At 41.2% G+C, this 20,729-nt stretch overlaps 1 protein-coding gene across 1 annotated transcript in view; it reads right to left on the minus strand.

Moving 5' to 3' along the window:
• The window catches only part of NEDD9 (neural precursor cell expressed, developmentally down-regulated 9), a 38,335-nt gene that overhangs the window by 11,956 nt on the left and 5,650 nt on the right, over positions 1-20,729 (minus strand). The window contains 2 exon segments of the mRNA XM_050331131.1: positions 10,718-11,095; positions 11,097-11,201. Coding sequence (XP_050187088.1) covers positions 10,718-11,095; positions 11,097-11,201 — 483 coding nt within the window.

A 20,729-nucleotide genomic window follows, 5' to 3' on the forward strand; every position in this document is an offset into this window, starting at 1 on the left:
CACTGTTAACCACCTAATCTATGCAGAGCAACTAACAGGGACCACGTTTGGCTCTGGTGAAACATGTAATGAGCCTTCAAACTTTCAGTACTGCAAAACAAAGACATTGAGCAGAAAGTTTGTTCTGTTCTTGTTGAAGACCATGCTCTTCCAAAAGCAATTACTTGAGCCTTTTCCATGCCAATGGCATGTTCCTAACCAAGAAAAAGAGCTGAATGTGCATATACTTTACAAAATATCCTGTCTTGTGGTTCATTAATCCCTCTTTCTTAAATATAGTGGAAAAACCCCAACATTCTATTTCTTCTAGGATTAAAATGGATATTAGCCTGCAATAGAGAACATTCCTAACTAAGAAGGGAACAACAAGACCATTCTCGTGCTTACAGCAGATACACACCACTGTAGTTTACATTGTTTAACAAGGACAAAGAGCAAATAAACTTACTGAAGCAAACAGAATTACTCTGAATTTATAGCAGTACCGTGGAGGACATAATTTGGCCTGTTCCCATGAACTGCGATGCCTGATACGCAGAATTATGGGAAACAACTGAGTTTTACAGGTGAGAGAACTGAAGCAGAGGTATGTTTCACCTCTGTAACACTTTGCTGCACCCAAACCACAGGCAGAGAGGGGAGCTGAAAAGGGCAACTTGCTATTTCCCAGTATGGTTTCTTAACCCCAAGAACCTACTGATGCCTGCTGACTGCATCTCCTAAAATAGATCAGTGCTTTTTGAAGGTGGAAAAGAAGAGGCATGTGAGTCAAATCCTACATATGTATTTTAAATCTGGACAAAGAACTGTATTAAAACATATTTCCTCCCACGATGCTCTCCTCTTCACCCCATGGGCAATTCTCAGCAGCTGATGAGCTACTGCCATTCACTGCTTACCCTGGGAAGAGTTACACCCCAGATGAGGCCAAATGGTGATGCACAAAATAGGGCTATCATAAAGCCTGGGTATGGGAAAAATTCATCAAAATGCAAGTAAATGGAAAAAAATCATGTGTGTTGTCTGTTGTAAAATATTTCTATAAATTTAATACAAAACTATTAATCGTTGCCATTCTATTCCTGAGCCTGTTAAGTGGATGCGTAACAGCTACCTGTGCTCTTATAGGCTTGTAAGGAGCATGAAATAGACAAAGAGAATATGGGGAAATCGTTATCAGAGAGAATTAAGGGGAAAAAAACCTAATCCATATTATCTTGAACTCCTAGCCTTTTGCAAGGCAGTGGCAGGAGCCACTGAATGATGTCAGATCAGGCAGTGAACCACCTCTTGGTCCTTCTTTCACCAGCTGGCTAAAATTCTGTCCTTTTTACAGAAAGCACATAGTATTTCCACTCCTGCCTTTTGTAAGCTGCATCAAGATATCTAGTGAATGATAATGAATTTCCTGACAGTAATACCTATTGCATCACTCTCTGTTGTCTGCTCTGAAAAACAAGAACAAACTTATTTGTTATACACAATCACATACAGTGTTTACCTGCTGTCAGTGCGTGAAGGTTGGAGCTTCACTCTTGACATGTGCTAAGGATACTCACTCTTATAAATGTTTGGATTTGTAAGTTGCTATAGGTCTTAGATTATGAACTCATAACACTTTATTTTAACCTACATAATGTATGAACATCAGGCCACCATAAAACGTTCCAGTATAGTATTTCCTGCCAAGGCCGAACTGTTGGAGAGCTTTGATCAAGGTTCACAAGCTGAAACAGAGAAGAGGAAGCCTGTAGGGCCATTTCATCTAATGCACTTGGCTTGTAGCTGCAACTATGTGTTATTTCTGGTGCCATTATGGGACCAAATGCTTCTGCAAGGCAAGAGGAAATCTACAGAAATGCCTGTATTAGTTTTCTGGGCTGAGTGTGTTATCAGCTCTACAGCAAGGCGGAAAGAAATGCGGCATCAACGCGTACAGTGACACCTCTGCTTGTCTTTGAGCGGGTGTTCACCAGTGAATTTTCTTAGAATATTCAGATGTGTGAAGATAAGAATACATGACAAATACAACACTGATACAGAACTCATTTATTTGTTGATGTTGTTTTATCTTCAAAACACCCGCTTTTCTCCTCTACCTTTTGACCAGTTGTTGTCCAAGACCTTTACCCATGAAGATTCTGCTGTAACTGTAACTGCTCTCAGTGCTAAAGCATGTCCAGATGTCACTGATTCATGCTGTGCTAAATTAAAAATGCTTACCTTTGCAGGCTCAGGCATTTAAATACAAACTTTTAAATGTGCCTATGAAGTGCCTCTCTCACCAGTAGATGCTCAGTCTTAAAAAACACCCCCATGGTATTGTAATGTAAATAAAAACAAGTAATGGAAACGGGTGTCTTGCTTTTGAGGTTGTATTATTTCAACAAGATTTATACCCGTTTTGGGTTGTGAGTCTTGAAGATGTAGAGCAGAAGCTGTGAAACAAATTTAAAATAAAAGTGTGAAATCGCAAGCTGGCCTTGATTCAAACCCTCAACCGCTGGTGGAAAGGGTATAGCCCACTGCTTTGCAACTAGCCTAATCCTCTTTTTTTAACTTCTCGTGTGACCTCTTCCATTAACCAGCACACAAAAGCAGGGTCATTACACTGTTTTTCAGTTTCGTATTTTTCCCAAAACTGAAGTGCAGGTTTCTTGTCTTTCCAAACAATTTTTTTTTCTTTTTTTTTTTAAATCTGTGCAGTTACACAAATAGCCTATGCTCTGACTAGTATAAAATGACAGGGATGTATTAAGTGTGATGGAATGGTACTGACTTGCATTAACTGTAGCTTTGAATGACAGTGTAGAATTTTTCCTTACTGGAGTTCATGACTACAAACTAAATGCAGATAGAAAGGTCTCTCTCTCTCTCTCTCCAGACCTTACCTGAATGAGCACTACAAAGCACAAAAAAGCTCAACAATTTTGTCACTGGTAAGATTTTACTGGTTTTTTTTTTTTATTTTATGATGTTTTTGTGACCTGACCCCGCTCTTTCTCACATCAACTCTGGGGCTTTCTGCCAGTTGTGTTATGAACAACTTTCTGCTTGCTTCAGTGGAACAGGCTTGGTGCTGGCTAGCCTTGAATTGCAAAGCTGACTGGGAAGGGGTATTTCCCAGCTTCTGGTAAGAGTCATTCTTGCTTTCAAAATGTGATTAAAGAGAGTCAAACCAACACTTCTGAGAGCATCCCATTTTTTTTCAGAGGAAACGAAGAGAACGACAGATGAGCAAAAAATACTCAATACTATTAAATTATCAGCATTTTTAGGAGGAGTGTGAAAGAGGATAGTTGTTCAGCACTCTTGCTAGGAGTTTTACCAGTGCCATCCCCACAACAATCACTCATTTTTAGACACACAGCGACATCATCATTTTTGTGTGCATTGGCCAACAGGGATAAAGAGCTGATGCGTTACAAGACTAGTGATAGAACAGGCACACACTCTGAAATAATGTCTATGGATGGAGAAAGAAACCCCTCAAATTATTGTGTAATAATTTTTAGTGGAGAAATACGTGTATCTGCTAAAGAATTCTCTGGAAACCTGGGATTAAATATGAATTGCAGTTTTCATTAATGAAAAGCATGTGGCAAAACTCAGCACCTCAGCACTCGGGTATCTTGCCCATGATAAAAAAGTAGCGCTTTGTTTTGTCCATCCCAGTCTGTCTAGTCTTCCCATTTTAAAATGGTTGTCACATGAAGAACCATTTGGCTAACACGCATGTGTTTTCTATGCTGGAAATACTCTGTCTCTTCTCAAAGACAGAAGCCTAAATTTAGAGCAAGTTTGGAGGAGACAGGAAAGAAAGAAAAAGGATGAGAAGATGAGGTGGTGGGACAGGTGGGGCAGAGAGCGTCTTGTTGTGAATGACATAAAATCCTAAAGGCTCACAAGCAACAAACCAGTTTGGTTCAGTCCAAACAACTAATTTCAATTCTTTTTTCTGTTATTTCTTCCCTCCTATATTGAATGGAAAGTTGGTGGAGGGAAGCTTCTTTTGGGAATTGTTGTAATAGGGTATTTCCATGACTTCTTGTTTCCCTTCCTTTAAGACATTTCTCAGAACAGATCCTTCCCTGCCAACAATTTCAGTTTTTGTGAATTGGTATTTCCCAGTGGGCAAAAAAATGGTTGAGATGAAGCACTGCCAAAGAGTTTCAATTCCACAAGAGTGTTCTCGGAGGTACACTTGGGCAGAAACAATGGAAGTGTCCCTAAATCATCTAGGCTGGGAATCACGTTGCTCTGACAGAGGCAGGCAAACAAAACCTTCCATCAGGAAGAAGCTCAATTTAATTTGATTTGTAGAGGTTCTCTGGCTCACAAGCTGTATGCTGGCTCCAATTTTGTATGGGTTTCTTTGGGCACATGTACAGACAAGTGCTCCTAGTAACCTGTGTTTAGATTAGCTCTGCTTGCTGTGGCAAGTTTATGGAAGGTATAGGCACCTTTCAAACAGAGATAAACTCCACCATTAATTGTTTGTTGCATCTGTATAATAATTATATCAGACCTCAGACATGACTGATTGTGCATATGAAAAAGTTGTGATGGAAAGACCCAATAGGAATATGTTATTTTCTTAGGGATGGACTGGCTTATGGAAGGTTTCTGTCTCCCTAGAACTTAAGAACATGAATTTCACTTTATTTTCATTCTGACAAATCTGTCTGGGGAGAAAGATTAATTTAGATTTAAGCTAAAAAAAACAAAACCAAAAAACACAAAACACCAGTATTATCCCTGCTATTTAAAAAAGAAAAATTGAAACATTTCCACGCCAGACATATGGAATGATGATATTCTGGTGCTCATTAGTCTTCCTCCAAATCAAAACATCTCCAAAATCACAGAATGCCTGCCAAGCCTTTAGATGTCACTACAACGGTGCTTTCTTATGGTCAGCAACCTGTCTTCATCTACTCATTTCCTATCTCCATAAACCACACTTCCTCCTTATGATTAGATTCACTTTCTGAATAATCAGTTTTCCACTTATGTGGAATTTTTTTCTAAAATGCTCTGCTGCTGCACTTAGTTTTTAGTACCTAGAGGGAAATTTAGATTACCTGAATTTAGTGTCCGTTTCAGACATAGCCAAAGGTCCAGTTAGGTTTCAAACCACCAAGGAAAGAGTCCATAGGCTTGCATTTTCCTTTCTTTATTTTTTTTTTTTTTTATTTAAGGTTTGATGCTGTGCTTATGCCTGGGCAGGCAGATTTGCGTCCCTGGAGACCTCGGTTATTGGAGGAGATTACAGGACTGGCCTCTTTTGTGATACTCCAGGGGGAAAATGCATGCCTCTGGTCTACAAATAGAACTGATTAAAATGAGCCCTGAGCTCAGGAAGAAACAGGAGTAATGTTGAGCTCATATGTTTGCTCACCCTAATAAAATGCAGTCTTTTTCTTATAATACTTCTCTACAAATCACATCAGTGAATAACTACTGCTTACTCTGACTTGTGGATGAGGGTTTCTTCACTGAGTGGTTTTCATGAAGACTACTGAGAATAGATTAACTGCACTAAATTTTACAGTAAAATGGCCGTTCTATTACAGTCACATGGAAAATTACAAATGAAACTCCTGAGTCTAAGAAAAAGGCTGTGTGCTGTTTTAATCACTGAGTTTGCATTTAATTTGAGAGATTTTCATCCTTTAGAGCACACTCTGTGAAACAGAGCACTGAGTGTTGAGGTATGTGGGACCATTCCTGCTGCACTCAGCAAACTTCCTGTGTGTTCAGCACTTCTTATACTGAAGCAGTATTTTGTTACGAGGGGCACAAATCCCCAAAACAGAATTTGTAATGTGAAAGCAGGAAAAAAAAGAGGGGACTATATGTTTATTGTTACCTTATCACAGGAGAAACTGTGGTACTTCAGACTTGAGGGTAAATGGGGACATTATAACTTTGAATGAAAATACATTTTGCTGACAAGCTGCAGAATACTAGATATGTTCCAATTCTTTTGGATAATAAAATATATCTGCCACACAATTCTTTACTGTGCTTAATGTATGTCTCTTCTTACCTCACAAATATGAAAATAGGCAAGAAAAAAAAAGATAATAATGTAAAGGTAGGCTTATTTCTGGAACAAATGTTACATGCAATCATTTGTTTCTTCCCAGCTAAGACAGTACTTATTTAATTGGAAGGAAAAACGTCATAATGGGGCTAACTGGCTCCTGCTACTGAAGCCTGTGCTGGAACTGTTGGGGTGGTGCTGCTCGTGCCATGGCGTTTCCACTTTCTAGTTCAGTCAACCAACATAACTCTGTATTATAATAATAAAAAATACAACAATAAAGACCAGGGAACAAGGTCTGTTCCCTTAGCCATGGTTTACCCAAACCTCCTGCTGAAGGCAGTGACCTCTTGAAAAAGGCAGAGTTAGCAGGATGGTGGGGTGTGAAACCCTTGATTTGTCAAGGACATGTTTATATTTGGAAATAGGCCAGGGATGAAGATGAGTTCCTCCCCTATTCTGCTCTATCCACTTTTAGAAGGTGGATAACTCTTAAGTGTTTCCTGAACTGCAGAGTTCTAGTTCAAACAGACCAACATACGAAAAAGCTGGTGTGTTCCAAGGCATTAATCTTTATTTGCCTGAGTTAGTCTGTGCCCTGTGGGAGCTGCTGTTCAGGGCTGGTGACTCCTGCAGTGCAGCCTCTTCCCTGGTCGAACAGCTGTGGTACATAAGCCTCATTCTGTTTTGTACAGAGTTCCCTCAATCAGCAGTTCTGCTGAGAGCTCCTGGTTCTTACAGAAAGCTTTCAGAGTTTGTCAAAACTGTTTTCCAACAAGAAAATAATTCCCTTAAATTTTTTGGCCAAAACTATTTTCAAGATGGCAGGGACAGCACAACAGACCAGCTGGGGAAAACACTGAATCAGATAAAGAGTGTCTAAATGATGCTGGTGACTTTTTTTCATGTGTAGCTTTCCCCAGTTTAAAGCTTAGGTGTGAACTCATGATTAATCACAGATGCAAGACTTTGTGCTTTGACAGCACCTTTCCCAGAGGATGTTCTTAAAGTAATCTGTACAGAATGAGTTCCTTCATAATTAACCCACATATTTCGCAGATGAGGTGCAGAAACACCACTCAAAGCCATGCAGAATTCTGCAGCAAGGATAAAATCCAGGTTTCCTGAATGTCTCAAGGTTCCTTCTCTTTGCTGGTTGCCGCAAATGAGAGCAAGTTTCAAAGCAGAGCACACAAAGAGGGAATAAATTCTAAGATACAGCTTTCACATCTTTATGTTCCTCAGATGCTCTCCACACTTAGGGGTGTAACTGTTTTGTGACTAAACTTGCAGCAAATCTACAAAAGCTTGGGGCTAACCAAGGCTAATTTTAAACTGTCCCTCGTTATCTCTGTCATCGGGAGGGTGAGCTTTAGAAGGTGCTATTTTATTTGATAGAGGGAGCAGATACAGCTCTGTTGTCAACAACCAGCTTGGTCAGAATCAATTAATCATTGTAATTACCTGCCTCAGGACTCCTTTTTGACTCGCTTTGCCTTTCTGGCTAACAAGATGCGTTACCTCAGCACAGCTTAATAACGTGCCCACTGTTGATTTACTGCTGCTTGAGGCTAGACAATTCCTGCCTGACAGCAGTTCCTAAGCCTTGCCTGTAAAACCTGTATGGCAGCCAAGCCACACATCTGCACAAAGAAAACAGGCAGACGTGTGCAGAAATGGATAGGACAGAAACTGCTGCTGGTCCCGCTTAAGAGTGGTGTCTAAAGGACATGGTCTTCTTCTCTAGCTACTGCTACGGGAAGGGAGAAGGCTTCCACATAGAAGTGCTCATAGCAAAACTCTTCAATGTCCTTAAAACAGCCAAAACAACACAGCTTGCTGACCAGATGACTCTGCTGATGGAAGGAGGCAAAGTGGTTCATTTAAGCCTTGGGAGCAGGTGTCACAAGTCCGAGAAAAGAGATTAATTATCTTTGGAAGACAAAGCAAAGATTCCCCAAATTAAATCTTCAAGATGTCCAGCTTTCCTTAATATTAAGGATTGTTTTTACTGATCCCTAGAGGAGGAGTTGTTGAAGGACAGACTGTTTCCTCAGACAAAGAACAAAAGTGCTAAAGTGCTTCCCTTTAATTAGGCTTTTCTTTCACAAACCCATTAGCAGAGAGCTGCAGCTTTAGCATTAAATAGCAGTTTAGCAAGGTTAGGATGACCAAAGAATGGAGTATGTTTTACCTCAGAATCCACCCTCACTAATAACCCTACAGTTCTCTCTTGTCTACCATGGTTTCAATCCCAATGGGCTCTATTTACTGTAGAACTAAGCAATTCCAAAGCACTAGAGATATGTCTACCTCTGATCAAAGCAGAACGCTGCCGTGAGGTTTGTCTGCCACAAATAAACGGTGAATACTGAGACCAAAGGGCTCTTAGGCTAAATAAATTTAAGTAAGTCATGATGAAAGCAAGTAGCAAATATTAGCTAGTGCTAAGCAGGTTGATATCTACTTTGATCAGGGTAAAATGATTTATAAATGTATGTGTTTAGCTATTCTACACTTAGCACTGTAGCCATTTCTTTTCATGCAGCATAGTTGGCCTTCCATGGGTTGCAGGGAATTAAATGAAAACAAGTTATAAAGCAGACAAATAATTTTCTACAGAAGGTGACTTGAATTCATAAAAATGCATATTCAAGGTTGTTGAAAAAGTTCTTAGGCAGAAACCTGGAGAAAACAGGTGCTTCACTGCTTCTGATTTTTGCATCTCAACAAGAAGTTTGCACTTAAACTAAAACAAAGCTTTCCGTTTCTCAGTGTTTCGAGGGTTTTAACACAGTCCTAGTAGCAATCAGGTTTATGCAGAATGTCCTGTTAGTTTCAGTGGAGCTGGAGGGGGCAGGAGGAGGGAGAAGAGATTTCACACGCAGTTGGAAAATTCTTTCTGTGCAGTGTACAAACACATATGTATTAGGCTAAGTAAACTATCCTAATAGTCATTTAGGCAGGTTAGGTCCCAAAACTATTCCACACTTGGGCTTTTCAACAGACCTCTGTTGAAGCTCTGCAGTATGCTGAAGGTCCTGTGGCCCAAGATGGAGAGCTGAGGTTGTAAAACATCCAGTGCTCTGTAAAATGTTTCCTACAGACACACACTAAAATGTGATCTCTTCTGTGTTGTCCCATCAATACGTATTTACCAGGTGCTCACTGACTATCTTAGAGGGTATCTAAATGCTACTGTGGATAGGTAAACAATACTGCCCCTGTAGAACATTTCACTACATCTTGTCTATAGGCAAAGGAGAAAAGGAGAAAAAATACGTGAGAGTTATCAAGAAAACCCACATAAGTGCTCCAACAAAGCTCCTATCTCTGCCTGTGTAGCAAGTGCAATTTTCTCATGTTATCTTCCTGCACAGCCTGGAAAGCATAATTGTGGAAAAGCTGAGCAAGCAAACCTCTTTATAAATTGACTTGGAATAGTTTCACAGATCTTTTCTCTTGCTCAGAAGGGAAAAAAATCCATTTAGTCTTATCAGGGAAAATGAAATTATAACAAGGAAATAAAAGCATTAGAAGATGTCTTCCACAGGCCTGATACGAAAAAGGCTGGGTTGCAGGAGAGCTGGGGGAAAAACATGAAACAGACTGTCTTGCCAGTCTAAATTAGGAGATTAAAGTTTAAACCAGACAAGAATTTCCTGACAAGAGACATCATCTGCTCACGTAACTTGGATATAAATGCTGTGCCTTAAAGTCTAAAGGGAAGAAGGATGCTAATAGCTGAAGCTGTTGAACTGGGAATGGAGGGAATGGAAGAACTTCTTTTTGGCTTTGTAATAAGGGGTCTGGAAGACCAGGAGAATCTCCTTCATTCTTTGGGTGTCTTTCTTAATCCTTTTCCACCAATGTGACTGTGCACTGTGTGTACCAGGGTACCTGGCAAGTATCTTATGAAGGTAAAATGAGGGCGTGGCAGGAGATGGGGAGAGCCTAAGAAGGACAGAAATAAGTGGGGATCCACTAAATGCAATGCCTCTCACTGGAGCCTTGGGAGTTCTGTCAACTGCTGCAGTAATGGCTCCATCATGGAGCTGTTGCAACTCCCACTTTCAATCAAGAAATTTAGCTGTAGGTAAACATAAATGCACTCTTACAAGGTTTAGGTTCAGTATTAAAACATCTCTTGTTATCATCATCCTCTTGTTCCCTCACTCTTACAAGTATGGCTCTTGCCTTGTCAATCATGGATTCCTCTTTATAGTATATACACTCTTTATAGTCCACTGGGACTTCTCCAGCAACACAGTATGTAATTTTTAATTAAACAAAAATTACTTGGGCAGGTGATGTAACCGTTCATTAATATGTGGGAGAGTTAATCTTGCTACAGCAGCGCTTTTGAACACATAATGCAAGAGTGCCACAGGCCAGATGTGCCTCAGCCTGGGAGGACGTGAGACCACATACTCCCCCTCACCTTTAGCAGCAGCTCCAAAATGCTCTACTGTGAATCTCCCTCGCAAATTAAGCTGATTAATCAATTTAATTACAAATAATTAAAGTTACTGCTGTAACTTGATACAGTTTATATATATTTTTATATATATATCAGCCCACAGGCTGGCACTAGACATTAACCACTTCATTGGTGGGCAGCACAAGAGAATTGCTTTGGAGCTGTGAAAGAAAAGCAAATGCACGCACCTTGTTAGTCAGAGCTGGACCATCAGCACACCTCTGCATGGAGGGTGGCACCTGGTAAATATCTTGTCCCACTAGACCATGACCAGTGGGTATTTGGTAAATTCCCTGATTCTGATGGGAAGGTGGCACTTGGTAGACAGGGTCCTGTGCTACAGCATGTGAGCTTGGCACTTGGTAGATCTTTTGATGGTTGAAAGACCGATTCATCAGTCCTGAACTGGGCGTATCCCGGCCAGACAGACTGTCCTGTACCACCGGACCTATCAGGAGTTTCACACGGTTGCCTGGGACGATGCCTTGCCGGCCGTGTAAGGAGCAGAGCCACCATCCTTCAAGACCTTTGGTGTTCTGTTCTATCACCGTCAAAATGTCTCCCTTTGCGGAAGGCCAGCTCTTCTGCACATTCGGGGACATTATCGTACAGGGCTCTCGCCATAAGATTCTGTGAAGAAAGAAGGGCAAGAACAGCAAATGAACAAACAAGCTAGAATTTTTCTAAATTTTCAAGCACATTCTAGGTGACATGAAAAAAAGAACAGAATTTGAAAAAGAAGTGCGCAGTAAACCAGAATAACATGGAAAATAATGCAGCAGACGATTTTTCTGTCCCAGTAGTAACAGTAGGTCAGATAGAATCTCTTTAATTGGCCTGAACAGACAAGAACTCAGGAGAGTTCCGCACTTGGCGTTGAGGTGCTCTTCTTGTGAATGAGGGCTTGTCCCTTCATCTCTTGACACTGATTTCCATGTAAGTGTTCTCAGTGTACTGCTATAGCTAACTAGCTGCTATTTAAAATAAAACTCAAACAAGACTCTCAGGGACATAATCCAGAGCAGTTTTTCCCAAACATTTTTACATTTGCAGTATCCTTAAAGATTTTCCATGGGGGTGCAGATCCCATAAAGACAGTGGGCTGGTTTTTCTTAGCTGACACCTGTAGGCTTCTTAAAGTCAGGGATCTGTAGACCACCTGGTGAGAAAAACTGTCCTAAAATACAAACTGACAAAATGTCACAGGTTTTGAACTACAGTGCTCGTGTTTGCACATGGCTTTGTGCCTTCTCACTCTTTCTGTGAACTTCCTTGGTGGCACAGTACAGCACAGCATCAGCTTAACAGGCGAAGAGCTTCCTCCCCCCACTGCCTTAAAACCACCACCACAAAAAAATCCCTCCAAAACAACCTCAAAGGACATGGTTCCTCTGAGTCTCACTTTCTGTAGAAAGATCTTGAAGAGAACACTATTAAAAAAAAATAATGTGCCCAGTGATCCCAAGTGTTGTGGCTGTGCTACCAGCAGTATCCCTGCTAAGAAGTTTTAAGCCAACTCTGAGTTGATGTAAGACTGTGGTCGGTGATGTTACTAATGTGTTACTACTAATAATAAGCACCACCTCCTATCACAGATGGAACCAGCTCCCTCTCCTCTTCCTTTGCAGGCTGGAATGGCACATCTAGTTCTGAGTAACTGGCCAAGGTATTCAATGGAAAGTAGGCAGACTGTCTGTACTAACATTCTTGGACCCTTCAAAAAGGCTATGAACATTTAATTTCTTGGCTCTCATGATATTTCCAAGCGTGTTGGAAACAACTGCTCCATGACTGCCTGATTTTCAGTGAAGGCATTCAGCAGAGATGGTTATAAACTAATCGTAAGCACTTGAAAAAATATACGGAGCCCTGGATTTGAAGTGCTCAAGCTGAAATTTTTGGATGCAGTACACAAACTGAAATAGTGCTAATCCACCAAAAAGGATATGCAGCTGTCTTAAACATTTATCTTTCCTCTGTTAAAGGGATAGTGTCGAGTACAGTTTAGTGTTTTTATCTGTCATATTTATCCTCTTCCTTGGACATATCAAAACTTTTTTTTTATCCCTCACTTGTTATATCTTTCCCTATTGACACGCATTTAGGCTTGCCCATCATCTCTGTGCTTCACCAAGACAGCAGACTTCCATTTGACCTTGCTCAGTCAGGAGGCTGTATGCAGGGCTGACTGGTGGATGGAAAAAGGGTAAGCTCAGATGTCACATAAAAGGTAGGTGGACATGCTTTTCCCAGACATTTAGTGTTGAAACGGGGTGCATGAGATCAGTTTCCTCTTCTCTAAATGGAGGATCAGCTTTCAAATGTATGAGAAACACTGGCTTTGCCTTTCATCAGCATCATTAATGAGGTCAGTATAAATTAAGCTCTGGCTTGGAAAAGCAGGATTGCCATTTCAAACTCCCCTGCAAACGGCAGCACTGAGGCCCACCATTCTCTCTGATGTACGTCTACTCAGCTCATCAGTAACGAAACACTAAGAAACAGGAATATGGGTAAAGCAGAAAGAGATTTTTGTCCATGCCTTAGTAGGACTGTAAAACTATTAGGAATGGTCAAAACCAGTAGTCTCTTCTTGAACACTACGTCTGTGCTCTTGCCATGTTGACCTGGCTGCTTAGCTGACTCCCTGGAGCTCATAGAGCAAAAGCCCCTGCCTAGCATGAATATTCCAAGTTAATCTCTTATCTTTCTACATTTCCTTCTCGTATGTCTTTCCAAGGGGAAATCTACTAACGTGACTAGCTGAGCCTGTGCAACTCACTATTTAAAGAAGGATTTCACAAAGGAGTTGTTTAAAGGAGGAAGATAATGGCTGGGTTGGGGAGGCCCAAACCAAGCAGGCTAAATCAATGATAAATGCATTTTCTTCTACACTTTGGTGATTAAAGGTATTTGAAAAGCTTGATTAGCTTTTACAGCAAAGCAATTCTCAGAACAAAGCTGGAATGGTGGTAGAATTAGAGCAGATAAAAGTTCCCATGTGAATTTTTCCCAGTTGCTCATTATCTCTGTCCCAGTGACCTTCTCACCACCTGGCACGCAGCATGTTAATACTTTCTGGATGTGCTTCAAGAACTTCTTTGCTGCAAACAGCTTCAGATTCTCATTGTCAGTGTTAACTCAGGCACCAGTATGTGAATCATATTAATTGGTTGCCACTAGTTTCACAGCAATTTCCCCAATGCCTTTTAAATAGCCCAGAGCCATGCCACCAGCACCAGTCATTGATGGAGCAGTGAACCAGGCAAAATATTCCACCAAATAAGGACTAGGACCAGAAACACTAAGCCTGTTGCTTGGAGCCAGCAGCAAAGGCACTGATCTTGCTAAGCAAATCTGTGTTTTGGGCTTTTCCCTGACTTCCTCCTTCCTTCACGGGATTGCTTAATATGAGCTTCAGAAACATTGTCACAATTACTTTCATTAGTCAGCAGAGTCAGCCTGGAGAAAAATGAAACTGTCACCACAGAGGCCATCAGGAAAGCTTTTGAAAACCACAGAGGTACCTTCAACCTGCTGTAGTGACCAAAACAGTAGTCTTTACTTTTCCACACATGGAAAGAAGCTCCAATCAGAGACATCTCTCAACAGTTGTGGGCTTTATCTCAACTGATTTGACAAATTTGAATATTTTTTTGATTCTGTGGGCATCACAGCCCATACGTCAGTAGTCCCTCTCCTTGGTCTCATCAGCTCAGAGACTGGGGAGCATTATACAGAATTAATTTGACTTGCTCTGAAGACACATGGATCTGTCACTCACCTGTGAAGCAGGCATCAAATAAGAACTAAAATCTGATATGAGAAGACAAAGGCACAGCAGTGACCTTTTTGTGTACGTGCTAAAAAAGCCTTGGACATTTTCTAAACAAATCAGCAATAGAGAAAGGGCAATGAGAAAATTATCCTGGAACTTGTTTTCACAACTGCCAAGTTGCACAGAAGTCCCTTTATATTTCTAATACAGTGAGAAAAAAGGAGGGCAACAAATTGAGAACTACAAATTCAAGTTCTGTAACAGCAGGGAGAAATTATCTGATGCTAGATAGGGGAAAAAATTTTGGTTTGTCATAGAAATAAGCTCTAGTTCACAAAATGAAAATACTGGCAGCTACCACCTTCTTTTAATAAGATTAAGGATGGAAGTCTCTGTTGCCCTCCTTTGGTCCAGTTAAATTAACTGCATGATAGGTCTTTTCCAACCTAGTTGATTCTGTGATAGGTGCAGTGGTGCCCTCCTCAAAATCCAAAAGTACTTACAGTCTCTATGCAGCTCCATTCTCCTGAGCCCCCTGTGTTATAGCAGCCATGCTTCAATTAAGGAGCACTTCTCTACAATTAATGGTTGACTGGAAAGATTCACTTCAGCTTTTGTGTCCTCAAGCCTTGCTAGCAATACTTAGGATGTCTAGAAGTGGAAGCTACAGTCAGGCCCCCACTGTGTTAATACTCTGTTACAGGCAAAACAAAAAAACCCACATTCGTTCTCAAGAGGCTTGAATTCCTCTTAACCTTGGACTCATGAGTGCAGTAGAAAGCATCTTATGTAAAATCACTGAAAAACGGAAGTTTTTCTGTCTTCTGTTAAACAAAGTGCTATCTCACTTGTCAGCAGGTCAAAGTGAAAGGCAGCCTGACCCCAATGACTATTGCCCCAGGGATTTTAGCTTGAACATGCTGCAGCAAAAGGCTCAGTTGACTTTGCTGATGCCTTGTGTCAGAAACACTGTCTAAAAGAACTGAAACTGAAATGGATACTCTCTAGATTAAATGCAGATTACAGTGCCCGTGGTCCCAACTTTCTACACTGGTTGAGACAAAAGTAAAGCTTTCAAGCCCTCTCTAGGTAAAGTGAACCTGGGATTTGAAACTTCTGAGCTTTCCTTTAGTGTCAGTTGCAAGTCCATTAGATAAACCCTGGAAAGGTGCAATTTGTATTCTCTGCACACCTTAGATTTTTCTTTCTTTTGCATCCAGGATGCATGTCATAGAGAAACCTGACTGAGAGTAAAAGATGCCACTCTGAAAACTGTCAGTTGTTCTACTTGCAGAACCCAAACGAAAAAAAAGACTCTATAAACTACTTTTCTTCTCAGACATTGAAAAATTACATGCCAAATTTAGATGCATAAATGAGGCCTATCATAGAACAGTCAAAGGTGTCTACTCTCTGCTTAGCCTACTGCAATTGATGGCTAACATGTCTGCAGCTGGATAAAGACACATGAAAATACTCTGACGAACACGATCTGACTCGGCTGGCCTTCTCTGCAGTGAAGGGAACTGACAGAATTCTGTAATGTGTAGTTTGGAGGACTAAGAGGTTGTTTGCTGATGAGGCAGAGTGGCAGAAGAGGGAAGAGGCAAGAGTTAAAGAGTGGTGGAAATATCTACTATTTCTGTTAGAGTAAACACATCCAGTGACGTGGGTAACAAGAGTGTGTGAGGTGCCCACAGCCATGGAAGCAAACACAGGAATAATAAATTACATGCTATGAGATTAAATACAATGGACTCTTTAAGGGTTGAGTGTTGCGGTGCCAAGCTCTTACGCAGGGCTGCCGACCTGACTCCTCAGCCAGCTCCACAATGAATGAATCCTCGAGGAAAAGGTTCAACCAACCGTAAGCTCAAAGAATTTCTGTCGCATCCCTCAGAGGTGCAATATGAGGATACTGATCCCCCGCTCTGAGCTTGGCTGATGAGGTGTATTGTTTTGTTCCGCTTTATCTTGTTTTTAAATATTGCTTCCTATGTGTAGAGTTTATACACAAAACAGAGCTAGGAAAAGTGCCTGTGCTCTCCACTTGAAAAAGGGTGGGACCCCTTTTTTTCTATTACTGGACAAACTGTTTCTTAAAATGACAAACAGCTTCTCTTCTATGTTTAGCCAGCTTGGGAGTAGGAAGAGAGGAACAAAGGAAGGAAAGGTGGGGGGAAACACCCCAAAGGAGCATCTGTGAACAAACCAGTAGCTTAATTTTCGTTGGGTCACTTTTAATTATCCATCACATAATATTTTTTATATAGATTCACATCTTTCAGGTTTCTTTAAAATGAATCACTTCCATTCCAGAGTAAGCTTAAGCATTTACATATATTTGTACGATTGCAGTAGGCCCAACAGTAATGATTTGCCTGAGACTAAAGAACTGATCTGAAAACCCAGTGAAGAGTTTTATTTTGAGAGAAATGGTTTGACTACAAGCAGTACTGGTAGAAGGGAGGGAAGTTTGTGCTTCTCTTGTCTTCTGACACAAGTGCTTCAGTGCAAGAGCAGTTTAACTTCGGTGCTTTTGAGCTCTCATCTCCTTTTCTGTTTCTCACTGTCACTGCCCCTGAAATAAAGAATTTACTGTGCTGTGCTGGCAAGGAAAGCAACTATTGAGGCACAGTAGGTAACAGGTCTATCAATAACAAGCACCTTATCATGAAGGCTACTTAATACAAGTTGACAGAGGTCACTGAACAAGACATTCAGCTTTGAAAAACGTCTTTTGCTGGTCTCCTCAAAGCAAAGGCAGTATCCACACACAAAGCTGCACTGGCATGTTCTTACATATGTCCTTGTGGCCAGTGACACGGGGCATGGACTAGGAAATGGCACTGCTTGGCCGTAACAGCCCCCAAACACATACAGACCTTGAACAACTCATCACCAGCAACAATCTGTGTGCTTTTTATCTCAAGTTGATGCCTACGCAGAGAAGGCAGGAAGTGCTACCACAGCATGTATGAAAGAGCCTGCTGCACTAGCAGGGTGTCACAGTGACCGCAGATTCAGAGGGAGGACTCTGAGAGGCCCTTAGCCTACATCTGGCCCTGGGAACTGTGAGTTTTTTTGGCTCACTGCTCACGGCAAAATAAGGAGCCTGGTCGCAAATGCTCAGCACAATAATGTTTCAGTTTGCTCCTCAGGCAAAGTTCCACTTTTCAGGCCCTCTCTTGCTTTCTTCCACCAAAAACCCCAAGTTTTGATTTAGTGAAGATACTTCTCCGGTCAAGCGTTGCTAGGCCAAATAATTACAGTTCTGGGTGGAAACTAAAGCAGTTTTCCATGCACAGATTTGGAAGGCTAGCTTTACAGCTAATGAGAGACCTATGAGCTAACAGCCTGAGCAGAGCCCTAAGGAGGACAGGTCTTCCTTCATCCACCCTAATATCCTTGCATCCTGTACATCTCTGCAACAGAGGCTGTCAGTCATGCTAAAGCACACCATGCTGCAAGGAGGTTGTGATGTGGAAAACCCTGGGTTTGGAGGGCAGAAAGGTGTCTTATTTCAGTGTTCCACTGAGCTGTCCCAGCCTGCCTGTCTGGCCTGAGGGGCCTGAATTTCAGAGTTTGTTCTGGCTGGGGTTTCTTTGGTAGTGAGACAAGTTACACAGAAAGTTAAAGATGAAAAATGGGAATATCCCCTCCTCAATGGATCACACTTGGGTAAGCCAAAGTAGGCAGTATGGCTGTCAAGCTCTGGAATATTCACTTACAGTTTCTGCAGGCACAATAGTCCACCAAGCAGAGGGGGCAGACAGGCAGGCAGTGAGTGGACCAGCAAGGGCCCAGGCACTTCACACTCCTGCTCAAGATGCTGATGTGGTCCACTGATTCACCCAAATCTGGGATTCAAATGTGATGTAAACATGAGAGACTGAAAGCTCTCTGGTCTGAAAATACTTTTCATTTCAGCATATCTGCTCCATTTTAAGTAAACAGGAGATATTTGTGCCTCCATTTTTTTCGTAGGCAGTTGGCAAAGTACTTTGCAAAACTGAGGCACAGCAGTGAACCTGCAACTTGGGAGGGAATCCACATCCATGACTCTGAAAGAAGGAATTATGAGGATAGAAGAGATGTGTGTGGGGAAGTAAAAAAGGAAAAATTTGAAAATGAAGGTTAGAGCTAAGATCCTAACTGAAGCTTTGGCCTGTGTGAATAAACTACTTCATTATTCTGCACTGTGTGCATCAGCTTATTGCCATGCATGAAGTTTCAAAATGGACAACTGAGTTGAAAAGAAAGTTTTCTGGCTCTGTATCTATTAAGAACAGCAAAAGGATAATTTCTATATTAGCTAGAAGGAAAATAAGCCAAGCTTTCTTTGTTTGTTCACGTGATATTCTTTTGTCACTTGATTTGAGTTTTGGGTTTTGGCTTGTCCGGTTTTATTTTATTTTAGTTAGAGAGGATGAGAGGCATTGCAAAGGTAATCACTAAGTTTTCTGTATATGTTTCACCCTCATAACTGGTTTCCTTTCCCCCCACCCAAGGAAGGGTGTGATCTAGTTCCATGACTTTAAAAGGCCTTTTCAAATCTGTCTGAGGGCTGTGTGCTTTTGTGACATCAACAGGGAGTAAAAAAAAAAAAAAAAAAAAAAAAAAATCAAGCATGCAAACAATAGCCTTAGAGCAAATATGATCTCACTGTGATTAAACCACAGTACATCAAAATCAAAAGGCAGATGGAAAACCTAACCTCTTTCCCTCAGGCAGGCAATTAAAAACTTAATGAGAGGAGATCGGATGTTAAATGCTTTAAGAACTGAAGAAGTAGAGCAGAAGGTGGTGGTGGGGGGAAGGACAGAAAGAAAGAATCCCGAAACGTGTGTTTTGAGTTCTCCGTTTTCCATTTTCTGGCATTTGTGAGCAGTCTTCTCCCAGACAAAGTTTCCTTTAGAAACAACCACACCCTCTTTACAAATTTAACCCTTCCTGTGCGGCTCTGGGGAAACAATTACAACAATTGCAATTTGTCAAGAAACCATAGCTGGGTAGACATTGGCCCTCAGTATTGTTGCCAACTTACTTATCTGATGTCTTCAGCTTTGAAAAATACGACTTTTTTTTTTTTTTAATTATTTCTTTAAATCTAGAACTTAAATGAACTGGGACATGCTCTTCTTGCCCCAAGTTTCTCAAAAAAATATTCTGACAATAGGGAAAGCCACCCTTCTCTAGCCAATTTAGTGTCACCATCTGGGATACTCTACAGCAACTACAACTTGGGCTGAGCTGAGAGCTCAGCTTACTAAAGAAAAACAAGCTTGGGAACTCGTATTTCCAAGCTCCTACCAGCCCTCAGCAGGCTGGTGGAAAGAAAAGATAGCATGTTGCCAGTGAATCAGACTTCCAGGAGAGCCAAGCCTGGCCGGCAGATGCTGCTTGCCAGGTCCGGTCAGAGCCACTTCCAATCCACAGGGCAGCAGCCAGAAGTCAACAAGCCTCCCAGAACAGCTCAATTTTGGCAAGCTGACATTTTCTGGGTAAGCATACGCCCGGAGAAGGGAGATGGTGAGTGCATTTTAACCACCAGTGCTTAGTCCCAAGCTGAAACACAACTTTAACTGTGTTTCCAATCACCTGAGACCGGTTTGTGCAGTTTCTGGGCTGCGAACAAGATAAAGCACTATAAGCAGAGAGAGAAAACGAAAGAAGGCATCTGCTTGTAAACTAAGCCATTCTACAGCAGTAAAAATTGGTTTATTACCTTAAACATTTTAAGTGGATGTAAAGTCCACAGGATAAGGGCATTCATGACCCTACCTTACTGTAAGCTGTTATGTTAAACAGTCAACGTGCTTCTAGTTACTTTGTACTTAACCCTTTGGATCAAAAATTTCCTTAGAATCACTGAATTTTTTCATGGTCTGTATCTTCCTCTCACTGTCTGCAACTAAGCACAACATTCATTGGAAGAACTGCGATTTACTCTTCATATCTTTCAGCATTTTCTAAGACTTTTATCTTCATTATCAGTCTCACCAAATGATTCATGGTACTGCTACTGCTAAAATTTTCAACCTTGCTGTCAATGAGGCCTGCTGAAGAAGAGGCTTCTGATGTGCTGATTACATTCCTGTAGAGTAAACCCATTCTTAAACCCACTCTTCCTTTTCCAGGCAGGCTAATCCACTCTGACTGTGAATAAAGCGTTTTTAAAACAAACACAAAAATCAAAAGGCAAGAATTTGCCTCATCCCTATTGAGAAAAAAACCCCACAATTTCTTCATGCTACGCACTTGTGTTTCTAGAACTGCAAACTATAACTTTAGTAGTCCTGTTTCATGTCAAAGGCAAGCTACATCCAAATCTGCTGTGGAAAAATGAACTCCTTAAAATTAAGACAGTTTCCACTACTGCAGTGTCTAGACTAAAAGGCAAAAGAAAATGGTCACTTGCC

Source organism: Myiozetetes cayanensis, unplaced genomic scaffold (genome assembly GCF_022539395.1).
Source record: "Myiozetetes cayanensis isolate MyiCay16 unplaced genomic scaffold, myiCay2020 scf1, whole genome shotgun sequence".
NCBI classification, from domain to species: Eukaryota; Metazoa; Chordata; class Aves; order Passeriformes; family Tyrannidae; genus Myiozetetes; species Myiozetetes cayanensis.